The sequence below is a fragment of the Equus quagga genome, chromosome 15 (genome assembly GCF_021613505.1).
Source record: "Equus quagga isolate Etosha38 chromosome 15, UCLA_HA_Equagga_1.0, whole genome shotgun sequence".
NCBI lineage: Eukaryota > Metazoa > Chordata > Mammalia > Perissodactyla > Equidae > Equus > Equus quagga.
The window spans coordinates 70853337-70869535 of record NC_060281.1 but is presented as its reverse complement, the minus strand read 5'-3'; the positions used below and the strand labels follow the sequence as shown (position 1 = coordinate 70869535).

Sequence of the window (16199 nt, the reverse complement as noted above, 5' to 3'; positions counted from 1 at the left end):
CCAACAAAGAATGGAATTTATTACTCTCCACCTTCGACCAACAGTAGTCTTACTTGTTATTAACTCTCTTAATTAGAATTTCCTGCATCATCTTTTTAAGGTGACACACAGAGAGTGTTCTACAAAACCACTGTCACGGGGAGCGCAGGGATTCTTTTATTTCAACAAATAACCTCACTTCCAAATGACAAAAAGCAAAAGGAAACAGCCCTCATCACGAACGAGGCTTTTCAAAGAAAAATCTTTAGCCAATAATCCCAGTAAGATCCTTAAGATGCAGAACAGATTCTGAGATGTCTCGGATTTTCTAAGCAAAATAAATATGAGACAGGAAAAAAAAAATACCAGTAGAGAGTACATTTTTATAGCAGTGTCTGACTCCATCTACCCCAATCCTAGCTCATGGGTAATTTTTTTAATCTTAACAACAGTAACAATGAAGTAAGTAGAAGTAAGTTTTATCCTCAATATAGGAGAGTAGCAGGCTTCCGAGTCAGTCAGACACGAGTTCAGATCTCGGCTCCTCCACTGTCTAGAGCTGTGTGGCTTTGGCAAGTTGCTTCACTTTTGAGCCTCAGCTTCCTTGTCTACAAAATAATCTTACTATCTCAGAGGTATGTTGTGACGATTCTGTGAAACACGGCAGTCAGCTCAGTAAACATTCAGTAAATCATGGTGCTACTAAATAAAGAGATTAGGATAGAACGCGGGTCCTGGGTCAGTACTTATCTATCCTAAGTCAATCTAGCTCCTGCTGTCTCAATTTTAGAATGAAACACTAAATATTTCTATAGCACTACAATTAAAATTCTTTTTTTAAAAACTAGGGTTTCTGTCAAACACTGTGGCTCTGTAGTACATCTGTGAACATAGCGGATCAATAGTTTGGCTCAACTATAGACAGCAATGAAGTAAAAATTTGTAATTTTACAGAAGTAAACAGTACTCTAGATTCTTGGAGATTATACAGTAAGAGTAAGAGAGCTCGATGAATTAATCAGTCTTCTGTAAACTAAGGTTGCTTCTAAGTTATTTTAAATGGGTGATTCTCTCCACTCTTTTTAAATATATTTATATCAAGGGAAGAATTACCTATAATCTTTCTTGGAATCAATATCATTTTTAACAATCTCTATCATCCAAGCCTATTATGTTTTCGTTCACACTCCCAGTTTCTCTCTTCTGAGTGAAACACTACTACAAGCGGCACGACGACCCCATTCTTTGAAGGGAAGTCACTTTCTTTTTTTTGTTCCTTGCAGGTGCTGTTTTCTAACACTCTTCAGTCACTGATTTTCATGTTTTTAGTCATAAAACCTTTCCAAAAGGAAGATAATTCAAATCCCAATTTGCAAAAGAGAAAGAGCTGGAGGATGGAGAGATGCACTGAAAACCTCTGCCCAAAGAGTCACGACGCTTCCCTCTGAACCCCTTCTGGTCCGAGTGACGGAAACAGAAATGTAATCAACAGTCCGGTTAAGGTCACAACATGAGACGAGAGGATGATCTCTGTGTGTTCCTGCTGGGTATGGAATCCACTCTCTCTCCCAGAGACGCTCAGTGAAATGAGATAAAAGGAGATGAACAGACTCAGCACTCAGCAGAGATCCTTCTCCTGTAAGTCCTTACAGGCACACTGATGTCAGAGCTACCCAACATTTTAGACACACTTGTTTGTGCCAGGAAAAAAATAACCTCATCTGGTCAAAGGGCTTCCATTTTCATGAACACCAATTTCTCACACGCCCATCAGAGGAGAATGCGGTGACCCTATTTAAGTCAACCCTCTTTGATTCTTTTCCTGATCCAAATCAGAAGATGACAAACATCTCTTCACACTATTAGCTGAATGTGGTTGAGCAAATCACTATCTTCTTTGTGCTTCTGTTCCCTCTTTTACTAATGGGGATAACAATAGTGCTGTCTCTCATAATTATTGTAAAGATTAAGCGAGATGATAGTTATCATTTATTTGTGCCTGGAACATAGTAAGAGCCAATAATAAATGTGAGCCACTATCTCCAACTGCATCATCATCATCCCAGAGTCTGGAGAGATGTGGCACCTCTTTCATGAAGTAAGAAAATGTGGAAAGCTATACTGAAGACTTTAAAGTCAGAAATCAACTCTCCAAGAAGTACTTTCACCACAAACTGCACCAGGTCAACGGGTACTCAACACGATTACCCCAAACTACTCCATCCCAAATGAGAATTAATGTTTGCAAAGTATGCTGAAGAAAAAAAATTTTTTTCTCTTGAAGTGCAAAGCAAGAATTAATGACTACACAGTAAAATTCTCTTAAAAATGTCATTTTGAGCTTCTGCTCTGAAGTCAGATGTGAATAACAATCTACCACTTTCATTCAACTGTCAAAGAATAAAAAGCAGAAGGAAGCATTACTTAAAATCAGTTTTGTTTCAGTGTTTAATAAACTTATCAGAAACCTTTGTAATTTAAATACAGAAGCAAATGGGTTGTGGTCAGCTTACAGGCCATTCCAGGTGTACCACATATTCCACATATCAATGTACATGAGTGCACATATATACACAATTCCACTAGGAAATGTTTAGATTTTTTTTTAATTTAAAGAAAAGCAGAATTCTATTTAAAAACAGCTGCCAACCCTCGCACCAAATCCGTATTCTTGGAATCTGTTTCCTTAAAACCAATTTTGATGAAAGAAAAAAAAATCTTACAGAAAAATAATTTTGAAATCCAAGCAATAGTAGGGAAAAAATATTGTTTCTTTCAATTTAAATGCATTGCTATAAGATCATCTAATAAAAATATTTTCTACTTGCTTGCAAGTTCCCAGTGTGTTTTTCTTTTTAAGGATCCATCAACTCACTCCTACCCTAAGTCCTATAAAAGGACGCTTGAAAAACGAGGAGACACAACATAGGTAACTTGAAATCCCATTTGGAACGACCCAACCACATCGAGCACATCTCTGAGGAACCTCCAAGTGCCCTGTCAACAGCAGCAGACGTTAGCATGGCAGAGCGAGGAACGCCCACCAAGGCCCACTGACCTTTTGATGACTTGTGACTTCGTCCCTGCTTCTCCCCAGCTCCTCAGCAAGTTTAACGTTCTCTTCCTGCAACGCTGAAAGCTGCTGGGACTTCTGAGCTGCTGCCTGCTTTAGGGTTTCTCTGCAAAGGACAGTGAGTGCAGGGTTACCATAGAAACAAGACAAGCAAGGAAACTGTGGGAGACGACCAGCTTCACAGCACTGAGGAAAATATATCTGGGTCACGTGCCTGATAGGATCTATAATAACAGGAGACAGTATTGTCTACATGCAGGAGGGGCTAAATGGCTTTAACCTCTCAAGAGGAGTGCTACCACTCACAATTATTACATTTTTTTAAACCTAATAAACACTACATCCACCCTCTCACCACCCACACTTATCCCACTTCTAAACACTCCCCATATAAAAGCAATGTTACTATAAAACAGGTAACAAATGAAACGGTCAGTATTCCTCGTCTTTAGGACTATTTTCATTACAAAATTACACTAAAACCCACGACGTTGATAAAGTCATTTACTTTGCTGCTAAGTCTCTCTGTTCTAACTGCATACATCTGTAATGTGTTTTTTTCTGGCAGAAATAAAAATCTAATGGCCCCATTTGCCAGTATCTATCAGAGTCAAGAGCTGGGGTGAATCTGAGTATATTTTTAGAACAATTCGAGGTGAAACACCCAAAGCAAATGCAGTTTTCTAATTACATAACAGGTGTTCTATTTTGACTGCATTCTTTCCACAATGCTAATTTGTAATTAAAAGAAGCAAACAAAAATATAGCCTGCTAACCTATATCACGACTGTCAGCATATAAAATGTGAACAAGGTGAGTAGACTTATTAAACATCACCTCACTATTAATTAATCCAAAATATCCCGAATTGTTATCCTTACCCGAGGATATTAAAAATACTTTATTTGATCCCTGGATTTTGGTTTTATGCCATAGAAGGTTTTGATGCAATTATGAATTTTAAATCTGTGCTGGCTAAACTCCATTTAGCGAGCTGTCATGCATGGCTGAATTCTGAATCAAGTCATCTGGGTATGAATCCATCTGCTGATGCACGAATACAGCTATTTTTAACTTCAATTGTCTAATGGGTGGCAGTGCTTGGCATCTTCAGTTTTCTGATTTTTAATTCTCCATCCACCTGTACTATACATACTGGGATGACCTCATGAAGATTTAGGAGAATAAATCTACACAAAAATTCTCTTAACACATTAAATTAGGTGTTTTCCAGAGAAGTTTATTCAGTAAGTGAAGAAAAACTGAGAAGAAATTTTAGCCTCAGGTAATTAGTCATTCAAAAGCTGGAAGGCTTGATTTTAATTATGATCAAAATACACACACACACACACCCCCTACAGCTCAAGTTCATCTTCTGGCAAAGTCCACCAATTCTTGACAAATCAGAAGATTTTACTTATGACGAAGTCATCATAAACCAAACAATTTATTCCCAAGTGGTCACTGCCTTCTTTAGGGGCTGTTTGGTCTCAGTATTTGTGTGGCCTGTCAGTGATAAGTATGTGATCCAGATCTTTCTCTCTTTAAGATTTTCATCTTCTAAAGTTTTTTAAATCCTTAGTTTCTATTAAGAGCCCACAACAAGGAAAGTTAAAACAAGGAGTCAAAGAAATATCAAAATGGCCTAAAGTACTGATCTAGAGAAACAGTATTTATGGGGGCCAGCCCTGTGGCATAGTGGTTAAGGTCGGGGTGCCCTGCTTTGGCAGTCCAGGTTTGCAGGTTTGGATCCCCGGTGCAGACCTAACCACTCATCAGCAGCCATGCTGTGGTGGTGACCCACAGACAAAACACAGCAAGATTGGCACAGATGTTAGCTTAGGGCTAATTTTCCTCAAACAAAAAAAGAGGAAGATTGGCAACAGATATTAGCCTAGGGCTAATCTTCCTCAGCAAACAAAACAAAATACACACACACACACACACACACCACCAGTATTTGTTCAATGATTTAAAATCTACAAATGCTTACATGTACATTTTCTCCTTTAATCCTCAAAGCCCAAAGAGGCCAATGTTATTATTTGTAGTTTAAAGGTGAGAAAACTGAGGCTCAGGGATGTGAAAAGATTTGCCCCAAATCATAAAGTCACTAAGTTGCAGAAGGAAGAGAACTGTAGCTAAAAGTGGCAGGACCTCAGCTGTGATTCAAATATAGAAACACCTTTCAGGTTTTCTTAGAGCACAGCGAGCACATGCATTTCACAGAGGACAAAGGCTCTAATAGTCCAACTTCCGGAAATACTCAGAGGAATAATTCTGAAAATACCTACAAATATATTTCTAAATTTTCAAGCTCCTTTTCTTTATACACAGCAAGATATCTTGAAACAGAAGACTGTCCCAGTTTTAAAACTGAGAGGTAACGTAAACATTGTTAACACCGACTTGCAAACATTCTACTTATGAATCTATCATAAATCTATTAAGTACTATGCTAAATATATTCTAGATTTATTACTGTGCCCAGAAAGTAATTAAAGATAAATATTAGACTGCTTAATATTGTTTTCCCTAAGATTCGAAATTATACACCAGAGAGAAACCATTTTATTCTCTCTCTCCATGTGAAAACAGGAGCAAGGGTTTTCCTTGAACCAGTCCAGTAAGCAGCAGAGAGAAGAGGAAGCCTTGGTTACAGTGCTGGGCTCCCAGTGTCAAGGGCACCATTCTCTAGGAGGTGGTTCCTATTAGAGCTACAGTGTGTACACTGGTGTCCCTTTTCCTTCAGGAACTGCAGCCCTGCCAGGTGAGGAAAAACACCAGGAAAGCTCCAGAGGATGCAAAGAGCCCCAGATACACGCTAAGCCCTAGGAAAATAAACAGCTGCTCATTCTCTAGTTTTGAGCACTGAGGAACTAAGGAACAGTAAAATGACTGTTTTTTCGTTTGTTTTGAGAAGGACTGTTCCCATTACAGAGTACATTTATATCAGATGGTCCTTGAAATTTGGCCAAGTCTAGGGTAGGGAACAATGAGTCACTAGGGGCAGAGGCTCTTTCTACCTACTCCTCATGGCTCCCCCACCAGCTCTGACGTCTGTCACTGGTATGTTTCCCACTGCTCCTCCCTCTTGCTAAGAATCCTGGCCACCGCGTACCGAGTTACTCACAGAAGACATGATCCCCTCAGGTCTGGTGAGCCAGAAAAGAGGTAAAGAATCTCAAACCACCCAGGCTCTGTCTGCGCTGTGGTCTGGTTCTTCCTTACCTGAACTACTCCCCTCAGGGATCAGAAATCTGGGGGAAGTAGCTCCAGGGAGGAAAACAGGCTAGGGTCAGAGGGCCTCCGAATCTGTGCATCTATAGGCAGGAGGCCTAGCTTTTATTATTCAGTGAGATCATTCAAAGAAGGCGGCACAAAAACAATTTATCTCTTAATAGAAGTGAAACCACCCCACATTAACTGGGGGTGGGTGATGTGACAGATTTAGTGAGGATGCTGAACAGTTAAATACTAGACCAACGTAATGACCGTTACCAGGGGCTCCTAAGCAGTACTGCAGGACGAGGATCTGCATCTAACTCCCAAGAGCTCTCCCGGCTAGGGCCCTCTGGCCCTGGCCCCTGCATTACTTAGTAAGGCCCAGAGAGCTCAGAGGGCCTATGGCAGTGGGAGGTGGGTTAGGGAATCTTCTGCTGCTCAGATCCTCCCTCACCAGCTGCCTGTGTGACACAAGTGAACTAAAGTCAACTTAGTGTTCCAAAACACTCCAGCTTAACTACTCGTGCCATGGGGAAAAAATCCTCAACTGTGACTGGACTCACCTTCTCTGAACTGATACTGAATTGGTTTCTCCCATCAGTGACCATTATCTATTTGTGTTATTTGGCTTTTCAGGCCAAGAAATTTAAGCCTCTCCTGATAGCCATAATCACAATCATAAATTGATAAATCTGCGTATGTAAATGGAACTGTTGGGAACTGTTCAACCATCTAGAGAGGAATCATTAGAACTAAGACTGAGGAAGGGATCAATCATCACAAGTAGCTCAGATGAGATTATTTCTAGAAAATAATTTTTAATTATTCTAGGAAACAATATTTAAGAACTCTCAGAAGAATTAGACATATACCAGTTTAATCCAAGCTTGATCAGCAAATAGTATCGAGGGTAATGACTTAGGAACAGCAGTTTGGAATTGATCCTTTTGTTTTTGTTTGAATCTCATCTATTTGATCAGAACTGGAAATAATAATATAAAACCTTGAAGGGCAGGGACTACACATAATTCATCTTTGTATTCTTCCTAGCTTCACTGTACCTAGCGTGAAGGACATGCTCAAATGTTCACCAGACTAACTGACTTTAAATTTTTAGGTTCATACAGTTGATACAGTGTAGTTCTCAGAATAAATAAGCAAAAGGAAATCTCCACTGTAACTATTATTTAAAATGCCAGATAAATAACAATCTGCAATAATTATAATAACCAAACTTGAAAGGCAGTGTTGACAAAGGAAACATGGATAGCCTGTCTGCCTGAAATCTAGGCAGCAGATTGATGGGTGAACCTTGATTAGAAAAGGGCTTCCAAAATTCTGCTCATTTAATTTCCATGCCAGATTTGATTACTCTCAAAATCAAGATTATTGATAATCTGAAAAATGACCTATTTTTTCCTCAGAAAGAGTTTGAGGGATTTATTAATAAAGAGTCTGACGTTTCCAAATGTTAAGAGTTAAAAAACTGTGATTCCACTTGTATTTTCAGAAGGCTTTACAAAGCCACATTTGAATTCCAAATGTCCTAAACTCCTCAGCCAGCACATGTTTCATTTTGATCCTTTAACTTAGGTATAGCGCTGACTTAACAGTGGTCACTTCTCAGGTATGCAACAGCATTTCAGACACTGGAGGGTGACCGTTACTTTTTACTTTATGTGCTTGTCAAGCAGTTTTTAAATAATTAGCATTGTTTTCATTTTCGCAATTTTAAATAAGTTCCATAATTTCTCTCAAAGGAGGTGAACTTACATTTCTTTCCTGAATTCTTCCATTTTTTGATTCTCTACAGTCAGAAGTTCTTTTGATTTGTTCAGCTCTTCCACATTTTTCAAGTTGTTTTCTTTAAGTGTATCCAACTTAAAGACGAAGAGAAAAAAACTTGATGAAATTATTTCCTTTTCCAATGACATGATTGGATAGACAAATTATTCGTGAAAATACACATTAAAAAGATAGGTGAAATCAGTCACTTGCCAAAAAAAAAAAAAAAAAAATCACCTGGGTGAAGAGATTACAAATGACTAAGTCTATTATAAACTGCAAACTTCCCCCTTACATTTAGTCAGACATTTCCTGTATACCTGGCCAAAATGTCAAGCTAAATTGCTATGTAAATTAAAATAAAAGTTTTCTTTCTCCTTGTGTACAATTCTCAGTATTTATCCTTGAACTTGCTATTCATGTATGATCCATATTAAAAAAAAAAGAACAAATTGGAAAGGCATGAGTGACATCAGCAAGGATTATTCTTTGTAATGAAAACAAACCCCTTTCTCCCTACAGATTAATAAATTAGGATGATATTTTTCAACATCAGTACCAAATTTATATAGTCCTCATGACAAAAATTATTTGAATCAAAATATTTGTGGATGGGAAAAGATTCAGTTATTCATCTGAAATTCAATCCAAAAAGGAAAAAGCCACGTAGTGAGACTGAAAGGTACTCACACACATTCAGCCCCATCGTCTGCCCATGGGGGACAAAGCCAGCTCAGGGCCTGGTCCCTGATGGGAAAGCCAGACACATTACTGGCATGAGTGGCGATGTGACCAAACACAGGCCCCGGCAGGTGGCTGGAGTTCTAGATGGGGAGCCCGCACTGAGGACGGGAGCTTGACAGGGGCCATCCATTACACAGGGTGTGCCCCAGTGCCATGCTGGCTCTCCATGACTTGTGCAGTTATCTCCTACAGCCAGAGACACTTTTGTCATTATCACATGCCACCAGTCAGGAGTCCCAGAAAGTGTCTTGCTGGTTTTAACACCACCATCTTCCTCTTAATGCCCTCTAAAATTCCAGAGTCACAGAACAAGAAAAACATAATTTCACAATAGGTCCAAGAAATGATTCACCGAGTCTTGTAGTCTGGCTGTAATAAACACACCAATGAGTATGTTATGGAAACACACAATTCTTCCTGATCTATCCGCAAAGATTAGAGACATTGCCTAAAAATCTTTTCATTTACTTTGCTTCTAATTTTGATTATCATCTATGATTTTTTAATGTTTTTCTTAATTTTCAGCTTAAGTTTTCTGCTCTTAGGACTATCAGTTCTATAAATGTGCTCCCTTCTACATCGTTTTATTTATCCTATAATTATCTTAAATGTTCACATCTTCCTAGATCTCAACCACTGACCCTCCACATGAGAAGGCCTAGTCTTTATAACAGCAGTTCAACGTGGCCGTCCCTTCCTTTACTTTAATTCCTTAATGTCTTACCTGCCTATCACTTTAAAAAGCATCTGAAGTTCTACAGAATTTCACATAACTATTTCAGTGAATCAATCTGCTTAGGATTTAGGTAACAGCTTTCCAAAGAAAGAAAGAGTTGATATGAGTTGGGAGGGTAGGAGGAGGGGAATCAAACAAGGGTGCAAGAATGAGAAATGCTACTTTTGGACAGAGTCAAAATTATCTTAACACCACAAATTTGTATGAGACTCAAAAATGACTAATTCAAGATGACACAAAAGGGAACCAGCACTGAAGTAGGACAAGAAACGGCTTACGTCAAACTCAGGGCTGAGGAATGGAATTCAGGGGCTCAAAGGTGGGACACAGTTGAGGAAAAAAATGTGATTTAAGATAAAAGATACACTGGGGCCAGCCCGGTAGCGCAGTGGTTAAGTTTGCACGTTCCACTTCTGCGGCCCGGGGTTCGCCAGTTCGGATCCCGGGTGTGGACATGGCACCGCTTGGCAAGCCATGCTGTGGCAGGTGTCCCATATGTAAAGTAGAGGAAGATGGGCACGGATGTTAGCTCAGGGCCAGTCTTCCTCAGCAAAAAGAGGAGGATTGGCAGGAGATGTTAGCTCAGGCTAATCTTCCTCAAAAAAAAAACGATAAAAGATACAAAAACTAAAGAATGTTATCAGTACCTCCTCTCATTAGTTCTGTCACTGGAAAATACCCATAGAAAGCCACGCTATTAGGGTTTCCCCCTCATTTTTTAAAGGTTGATCCTACTAAATAAGCAGTGAAGAATTACATTTTATTTAATTTATCATGGTTCTGGTGTACATTTGACTCCACTAATGTAGATCAAACCTGTATAAGGCCACACTTCAAAAAATAAACAATCCTGAGTTAGTGATCAAACATTCCATGAAGTCGATAAGCTGTCCTTTGTACAAAAAGCCATTTAAATCTGATTACTTCATTCTGTAGTTTTTCATTTGTTTGCTTGGTATCCTCCAAGGAGGCCAGGGTTTCGGTCTTCTCTTTGGTCATCTGCTCCATTATCTGCATGGCATCTTCTGCTGTTTGAGCAGCCTAGATACAAGAAAGCACTGTGAGAAATGAGGACAGCCCTCACCAACCCCAATAGGCAGGCTCAGGCAGCACTCCATGTCTGTGTGGTTATGGAATCACACAGGGAGGATGATGCCAAAATGAACAGACCAAGACATGAAAGGTCTTTACTCCGAAGCAGAACAAAGTTGCAGACCATTTTCATGCCATTTTTCAGTAAGCCAATTGTAATATGCAATTTGCATATTTTCAGACCCCTCTTAGCCTACATTTTTCAATGCAAATTCCAAGTTACACCTGACAGTCATGCTCAATCTGACTTATGTTTGAGAGAAATGTTCAGTGATAATAAAGAGCAACATTCTTATGGAGCTGGATTGTCTCTTAATCTTATTTATTGTTATAAGTTTAAAATACTATTCTTTTTTGGTTTTTTGGTGAGGAATATTGGCCCTGAGCTAACATGTGTTGCCAATCGTTTTTTTCCCCCCTCCCTAAAGCCCCAGCACATAGTTGTATATCCTAGTTGTAAGTCATTCTAGTTCTTCTATGTGGGACGCTGCCACAGCTTGGCTTGATGAGCAGTGTGTATGTCCACACCCAGGATCCCAACTGGCAAACCCCAGGCTGCCAAGGCAGAGTGCACGAACTTAACCACTCAGGCACAGGGCTAGCTCCTAAAATACTATTCTTGCTATTTCAAATTTGGGGCTTTCAAAATCACTCAGAATTTAGGTTGAGAATTTTTCCAATAAAAATAAAAAGTATTTGGGCAATTATAACATAAGGCTCAAGTGTTTAATGAGAAGCAGTGAATGGAAAAGTCTATGAGAAGCTGTGGGTAACAAATGTAAACACGGCTGTGAATAAAAAAGATAATATGCATATGGAAACAAATCCTTAGCTGATAAGATAGAAAAAATCATAAAAATGAATTAAAATCTTTTTAGGTACTTGCTTACAATTCCATTTGGTCTAATAAAGCTTATGGGAATTCTCCCTTCCCTATATGGAGATGTCACTGGAATCTTCCAGCTCCAAATTGACAGGCACAATGAAACAGAGAAAAGCCAAATAGAAGACGCTATATTTCAATATGTGCCCATTTTTACAATGAAATGAAAATTCTTCCTTAAATTAAAAAACATATCCTTTTTATTCACAGTTTACAATTCTTTCTAATTGAGAGAGACTACTGCAATTAGACACTTAGTAAAAAACTGCCCTTTTGGGTGGTAACAAAGAGCTTGAGACATCTAAGTAACTGATTAAATAGGGTGGGGTTTCCTTATGTGGAAATGAAGCCAAATCCCCTAAACCACTAAAAAGTTAGTGCACAGTGTTAGTAGTCCAGGTGCTCAATACTCGAACCTCCTACTTTACCGTAAATGAATGAAGGGTCTCGAGCTCTCTAATTTTAAGAGTGAGCTTGCTCTTGTCTTTCCTCAAAATACGGTTTTCATTTTGAGATTCTAGGAGATTGGCTGAAATATGGCTGTTGGTTTTGGCCAACTGGCTAATCTCTTTCTGAAGAATGAAGTAGCTTTCCGCCAGCTTTTCCTTCTCCTTCAGGAGCTCATCCTTTTTCAGTATCATTTCTCTTTTCTCAGCCAGGAGGTTCTTGTTGTCCTGCATCACCTTGGCTCGATCAGCCAGCATCACCTCGTGGTTCAGCTGGAGGTCATCCAGGATCTTGGTGAGGTAGCTGTGCAGTTCCTGCAGTTCTAACTTAGATTTGGACAAGGCAGCAAAATCGCTCTTCAGAGTCTCTATATTGGCAGCAAGTTGAGCTGTTTCTGCACTCAAGAGTTCCTTTTCCTTAATTATCTCTGCCACTTTTTGCTCTGATTTGGTCTTCTCTTGGATTAGTACAAAATTTTCAGACTGGAGCTCCTTGGTACACCCTCTTAACTCTTCCACCTCCTGCTCCAGGAGCACCATTCTCCTGTGGAGTTTACTGTTTTCATACAAGGATGACTCGTTTTCCTTTGCTCTGGCTTCTTTTTCCAGGATCAAGGACTGCTGCATCGTATGGATCTCCTCGTTTAATTTCTGACACTCTTCTTGCAGGTTCAAACCATCCCTCAGCAAGATCTTCTTTTCAGAACAGCAAGTCTTAAGTTCAGCATTCAAACTCTCCTTTGCTTCCAATATGTTAGTGTGTTCTTTTTCTAGATTCTTTTTGGCATTTTGAGCCTCTTTCAGCATTAAAGAGAGATCACACTTGGTGGCTGTTAGTTCTTGGTTTTCTTTTTTTCTCTCTTGAAGCTCTTTCTTCAGAGCATCAAGGTTGCCAAGCAGTTTTATCTTCTCTTGCACAATGATTCTTCTGTTTGCAGACTCTTGATCATATTTCCTTTTAAGGTCGCCCATGGCTTTGATGGAATTTTCTCTTTCTGCAAGTAAATCTCCATTTTGCATTTCCAACACAGATTTCTCTTTCAGGAGACTATCGTGCTGCTTTTTGAGTTTAGTAATTTTCTGACAAATCACCTCCTTCTCAGAATTCAGGTAAGTGATCTTCTCGTTCAGGCTCATCTCAACATGGGCAGCCTCTTCTGAGCATTTGCTGAGTTTTTCAGTGATGAGCCTATTTTCACTGAGAAGTTCTTCTTTTTCAGCCAAGAGCCTCCTCTCAGATGAGGCCAACGTTTCCTTTTCATGCAGAAGCTGGATGCACTCAGAGTCTGTGATCTCCCGACTGGTCTTAATTTCCTCCAGGAGCTTTGTGAGGCTCGTATTTGTAGCCTGAAGTTGCAGAGTCTCCAGCTCAGCCTTCCTCAGAGCCTTGCTGGCGGCGTCCAGCTGTGTGCAGAGCCCACTGGCTTCCATGCTGAGCAGCTGTTTGGCCTGAAAGGCAGCCTCCAGGCTGGCATTCAGCTTTTCCTGATGCTGAAGCAGCGCATCCTTCTCAAATTGCAGATCTTTATTGTTTTGAAGAAGACTGTCTCGTTCTACCTTTAAGGCTACACACATGTTATCAAGACCTGACTGTTTCTCTAAAGCTGACTGTTTCTCAGCTGTGAGATCTTCAATCTCCTGCACCAAGGTTTTCTGATCTTTGACTAGCTCCTCATAAGAGCTCTGAAGCCTCTGAATAATTTCATCTTTATCTTTAGCCAAGGCAAGGTTTTCAGTAACAAGCTTCTCGATACGATCCTCCAGGTGATCTTTTGCTTCCTGATCCCTCTTAGACTCAGTAATCAAATTATCTTTGCTGAACTGGAGTTCTTCTATGAGTGCCTGCAAGCTTGCTTTGGAAGCTCGCAAAAAGTCATTTTCCACATTTATCTTCAAGAGTTCTTCCTGTGCAATATTGATTTCTTTAAATAATTTCTCTCTCTCAATAGCCAAAGCTGCTTTATTGAGCTGTTCCTGCTGATAAAGCTTTTCAGTGTCTTGCTTTTCTTCTAAGACTTTCTCCTTTTCTAAATTAAGAGTTTCATTTAATGACCACAGTTTCTGTTGGTCTTCCTGAAGTAAAGTTATTTTGGCCTCCACCTCTATAAGCTTTGATAAAAGTGAACCTTTTTCTAACTTTAAAGCATTTCCCTCCTGTGCAAGAAGCTGCTTCTCTGATTTCACACCCCTCAGCTCTTCTGACATTAGTTCAATTTCTTTTTTGGCTGATGTTAACAAATAAGTTAGCGACTACAGAAACAAAAGATGGAAAGAATGGAAACAAAATGAAATCAAGCAGACAAATGCAAGCCCAAATAACTTAATACAACCTAAATCATAAAAGTTAAAAAACTGTTACAATGTCTTAGAAACTACCTGGATAATAAGGGAAAGAAACTAGATGAACAGAGCCCATGAAAGGATAACACAAAGCAAGGTTAGCTCTGCAAAGTATTGATATATCTATTAGTCTATTTTATCTTTGAAATAAATTTTAAAATTATTCCTGATAGCTACCAAAAAGAGAAAGAAAGAAGTCAGTGATCTGACTTTGACATCAGGGCATAGGATTCTTTCCTGCCATTCCAATTATCCAACTATTTCTATCAAAGAAAGGATTCATAGAAGAATTTTTAAAAATAAAATCCAAAGAACTACAAAAAGTGAGTATATTTTAGCCAAAAAAGGGGGGGGGGAAGGTGAGAGAAAAAGAAACTATTACTTTCCAATAGTTTGAAAAACTAACAGCAGGATCTTACTTATTAAAGGACAACCACTGGCCTGAGACTAATTTAGTCTCAATATTACATATAACTTATTAAAAATACAGACTAATTTGTTAGGTTTTGGTGACTAAACAAACGGGTTTAAAAAAAGGTATTGGTTTATAAAATAATTTGACCACAATGTCTCTATCAGCAGTGTCTAGAACTTTCTGCAATGATGTAAATGTTCTTTATCTGCACTGTCCAATAAGGCAGCCACTGGTCACATGTGTGGTCAGTAAGCACTTGAAGTGTGGTGAGTGTGACCAAGGAGGTGAATTTGTAATTTTATTAAAATTTAACTAATTTAAATTTGAATGGCCACGTGTGGCTAACAGCTACTGTACTGGATAGCACAGCTATAGATCACTGGCTCTTAAACCAGGAAACACAGAAGCGTTGTAGGCTCCATGAACCCCCTGAAATTTTTTATAAAACTTGTTGGTGTATATATAAACTTTCCTGGGAAAAACATCTTAAGGTTTTATCAGATTCTCAAAAGAGTCTGTGAGCCACCGCTGTTGACAAACACCAAAATCCACAGAAATCAGATATCCAGACAACTTTGGAGGAGAAACATGCCTGGCATTTTAAACAAGTGATCCTTGTGAAAAAAAAAAAACCAGCAAACAAAATTAATGAGACTTTACACAAACTACCAGAATGCTGTGTTTTGGTCAGGCTGCAACATTGTAAGGGAAAAACTAAAAATCTGGAGTCTGTCCAGATAAAGGGAACCACAAAGACAAAAGATCTGGAAATTATATCCAGTGTTAAATGGCTCATAAAACTGGAGATGTCTTATAGGGAGAAAAGAAAGCCTTGAAGGCTAGTATGTAGAAGACAAAATTTAGGCATCTTAAATATGACTATGTCATGGTCCACTTAATTAACAAGTTTTAAATAGGCTTCGTTTCAAGTTCTATGTATGCTCTATTTTTTTCTACTAAACTCCTATACAAACATTTCTCTGACACATTAAAAACAGAAACAAGTATTTACTTTTCTTTGAGTAAGTTAAACAGTAGCAGGAAAAAGTTAAATAGCAGTATGAGAGTTGAATTTCATTAAGTTACCAGAGTCAAAAAATATACTGGGGCACAGATACAATCCTGACACCACAAAATGAAATTCAATACATCAAGTTCCATTGTATTTAATAATAGGATGTTTCCTCACAGCCCTCGAATCCAGCCTCCTTGTCAATAAGCTCATGGTGCCTTTCTGCGAACATATAAAAGCCCTCTCTAGAGTTCTCATTTCTAGTTTTTCCTGTAAGAGCTCTGTTCCTCCAATCAGCCTCCATTCCCTGCTTCACTTGGCCTCTGCCTCTTGCCTTTCTGCAATATGTCTCTCCTCACCCTAGTGCAAGGCAGCAGCAAGATGGCCAAGATTAGAGGACATGCTTTCTCACAACAAAGAGTCTACTACAAGCAGGCAGACAGAGCTCAGGCAACATAAGACTCTGTGA

General features: G+C 39.1%; 1 protein-coding gene across 12 annotated transcripts in view; it reads right to left on the bottom strand.

Moving 5' to 3' along the window:
• CLIP1 (CAP-Gly domain containing linker protein 1) overlaps positions 1-16199 on the bottom strand; it is a 113986-nt gene that overhangs the window by 26019 nt on the left and 71768 nt on the right. For 11 of the 12 annotated variants that reach the window (XM_046638952.1, XM_046638954.1, XM_046638956.1 and 8 more), the window contains 3 exons: positions 10467-10583; positions 8051-8157; positions 3038-3158 (listed from right to left, as the gene is read on the bottom strand). In XM_046638952.1, the coding sequence (XP_046494908.1) occupies positions 3038-3158; positions 8051-8157; positions 10467-10583 (345 nt within the window). Of the gene's footprint in view, positions 1-3037; positions 3159-8050; positions 8158-10466; positions 10584-11945; positions 14214-16199 lie in introns of all 12 variants that reach the window. The other variant, XM_046638962.1, reaches the window with a different exon arrangement.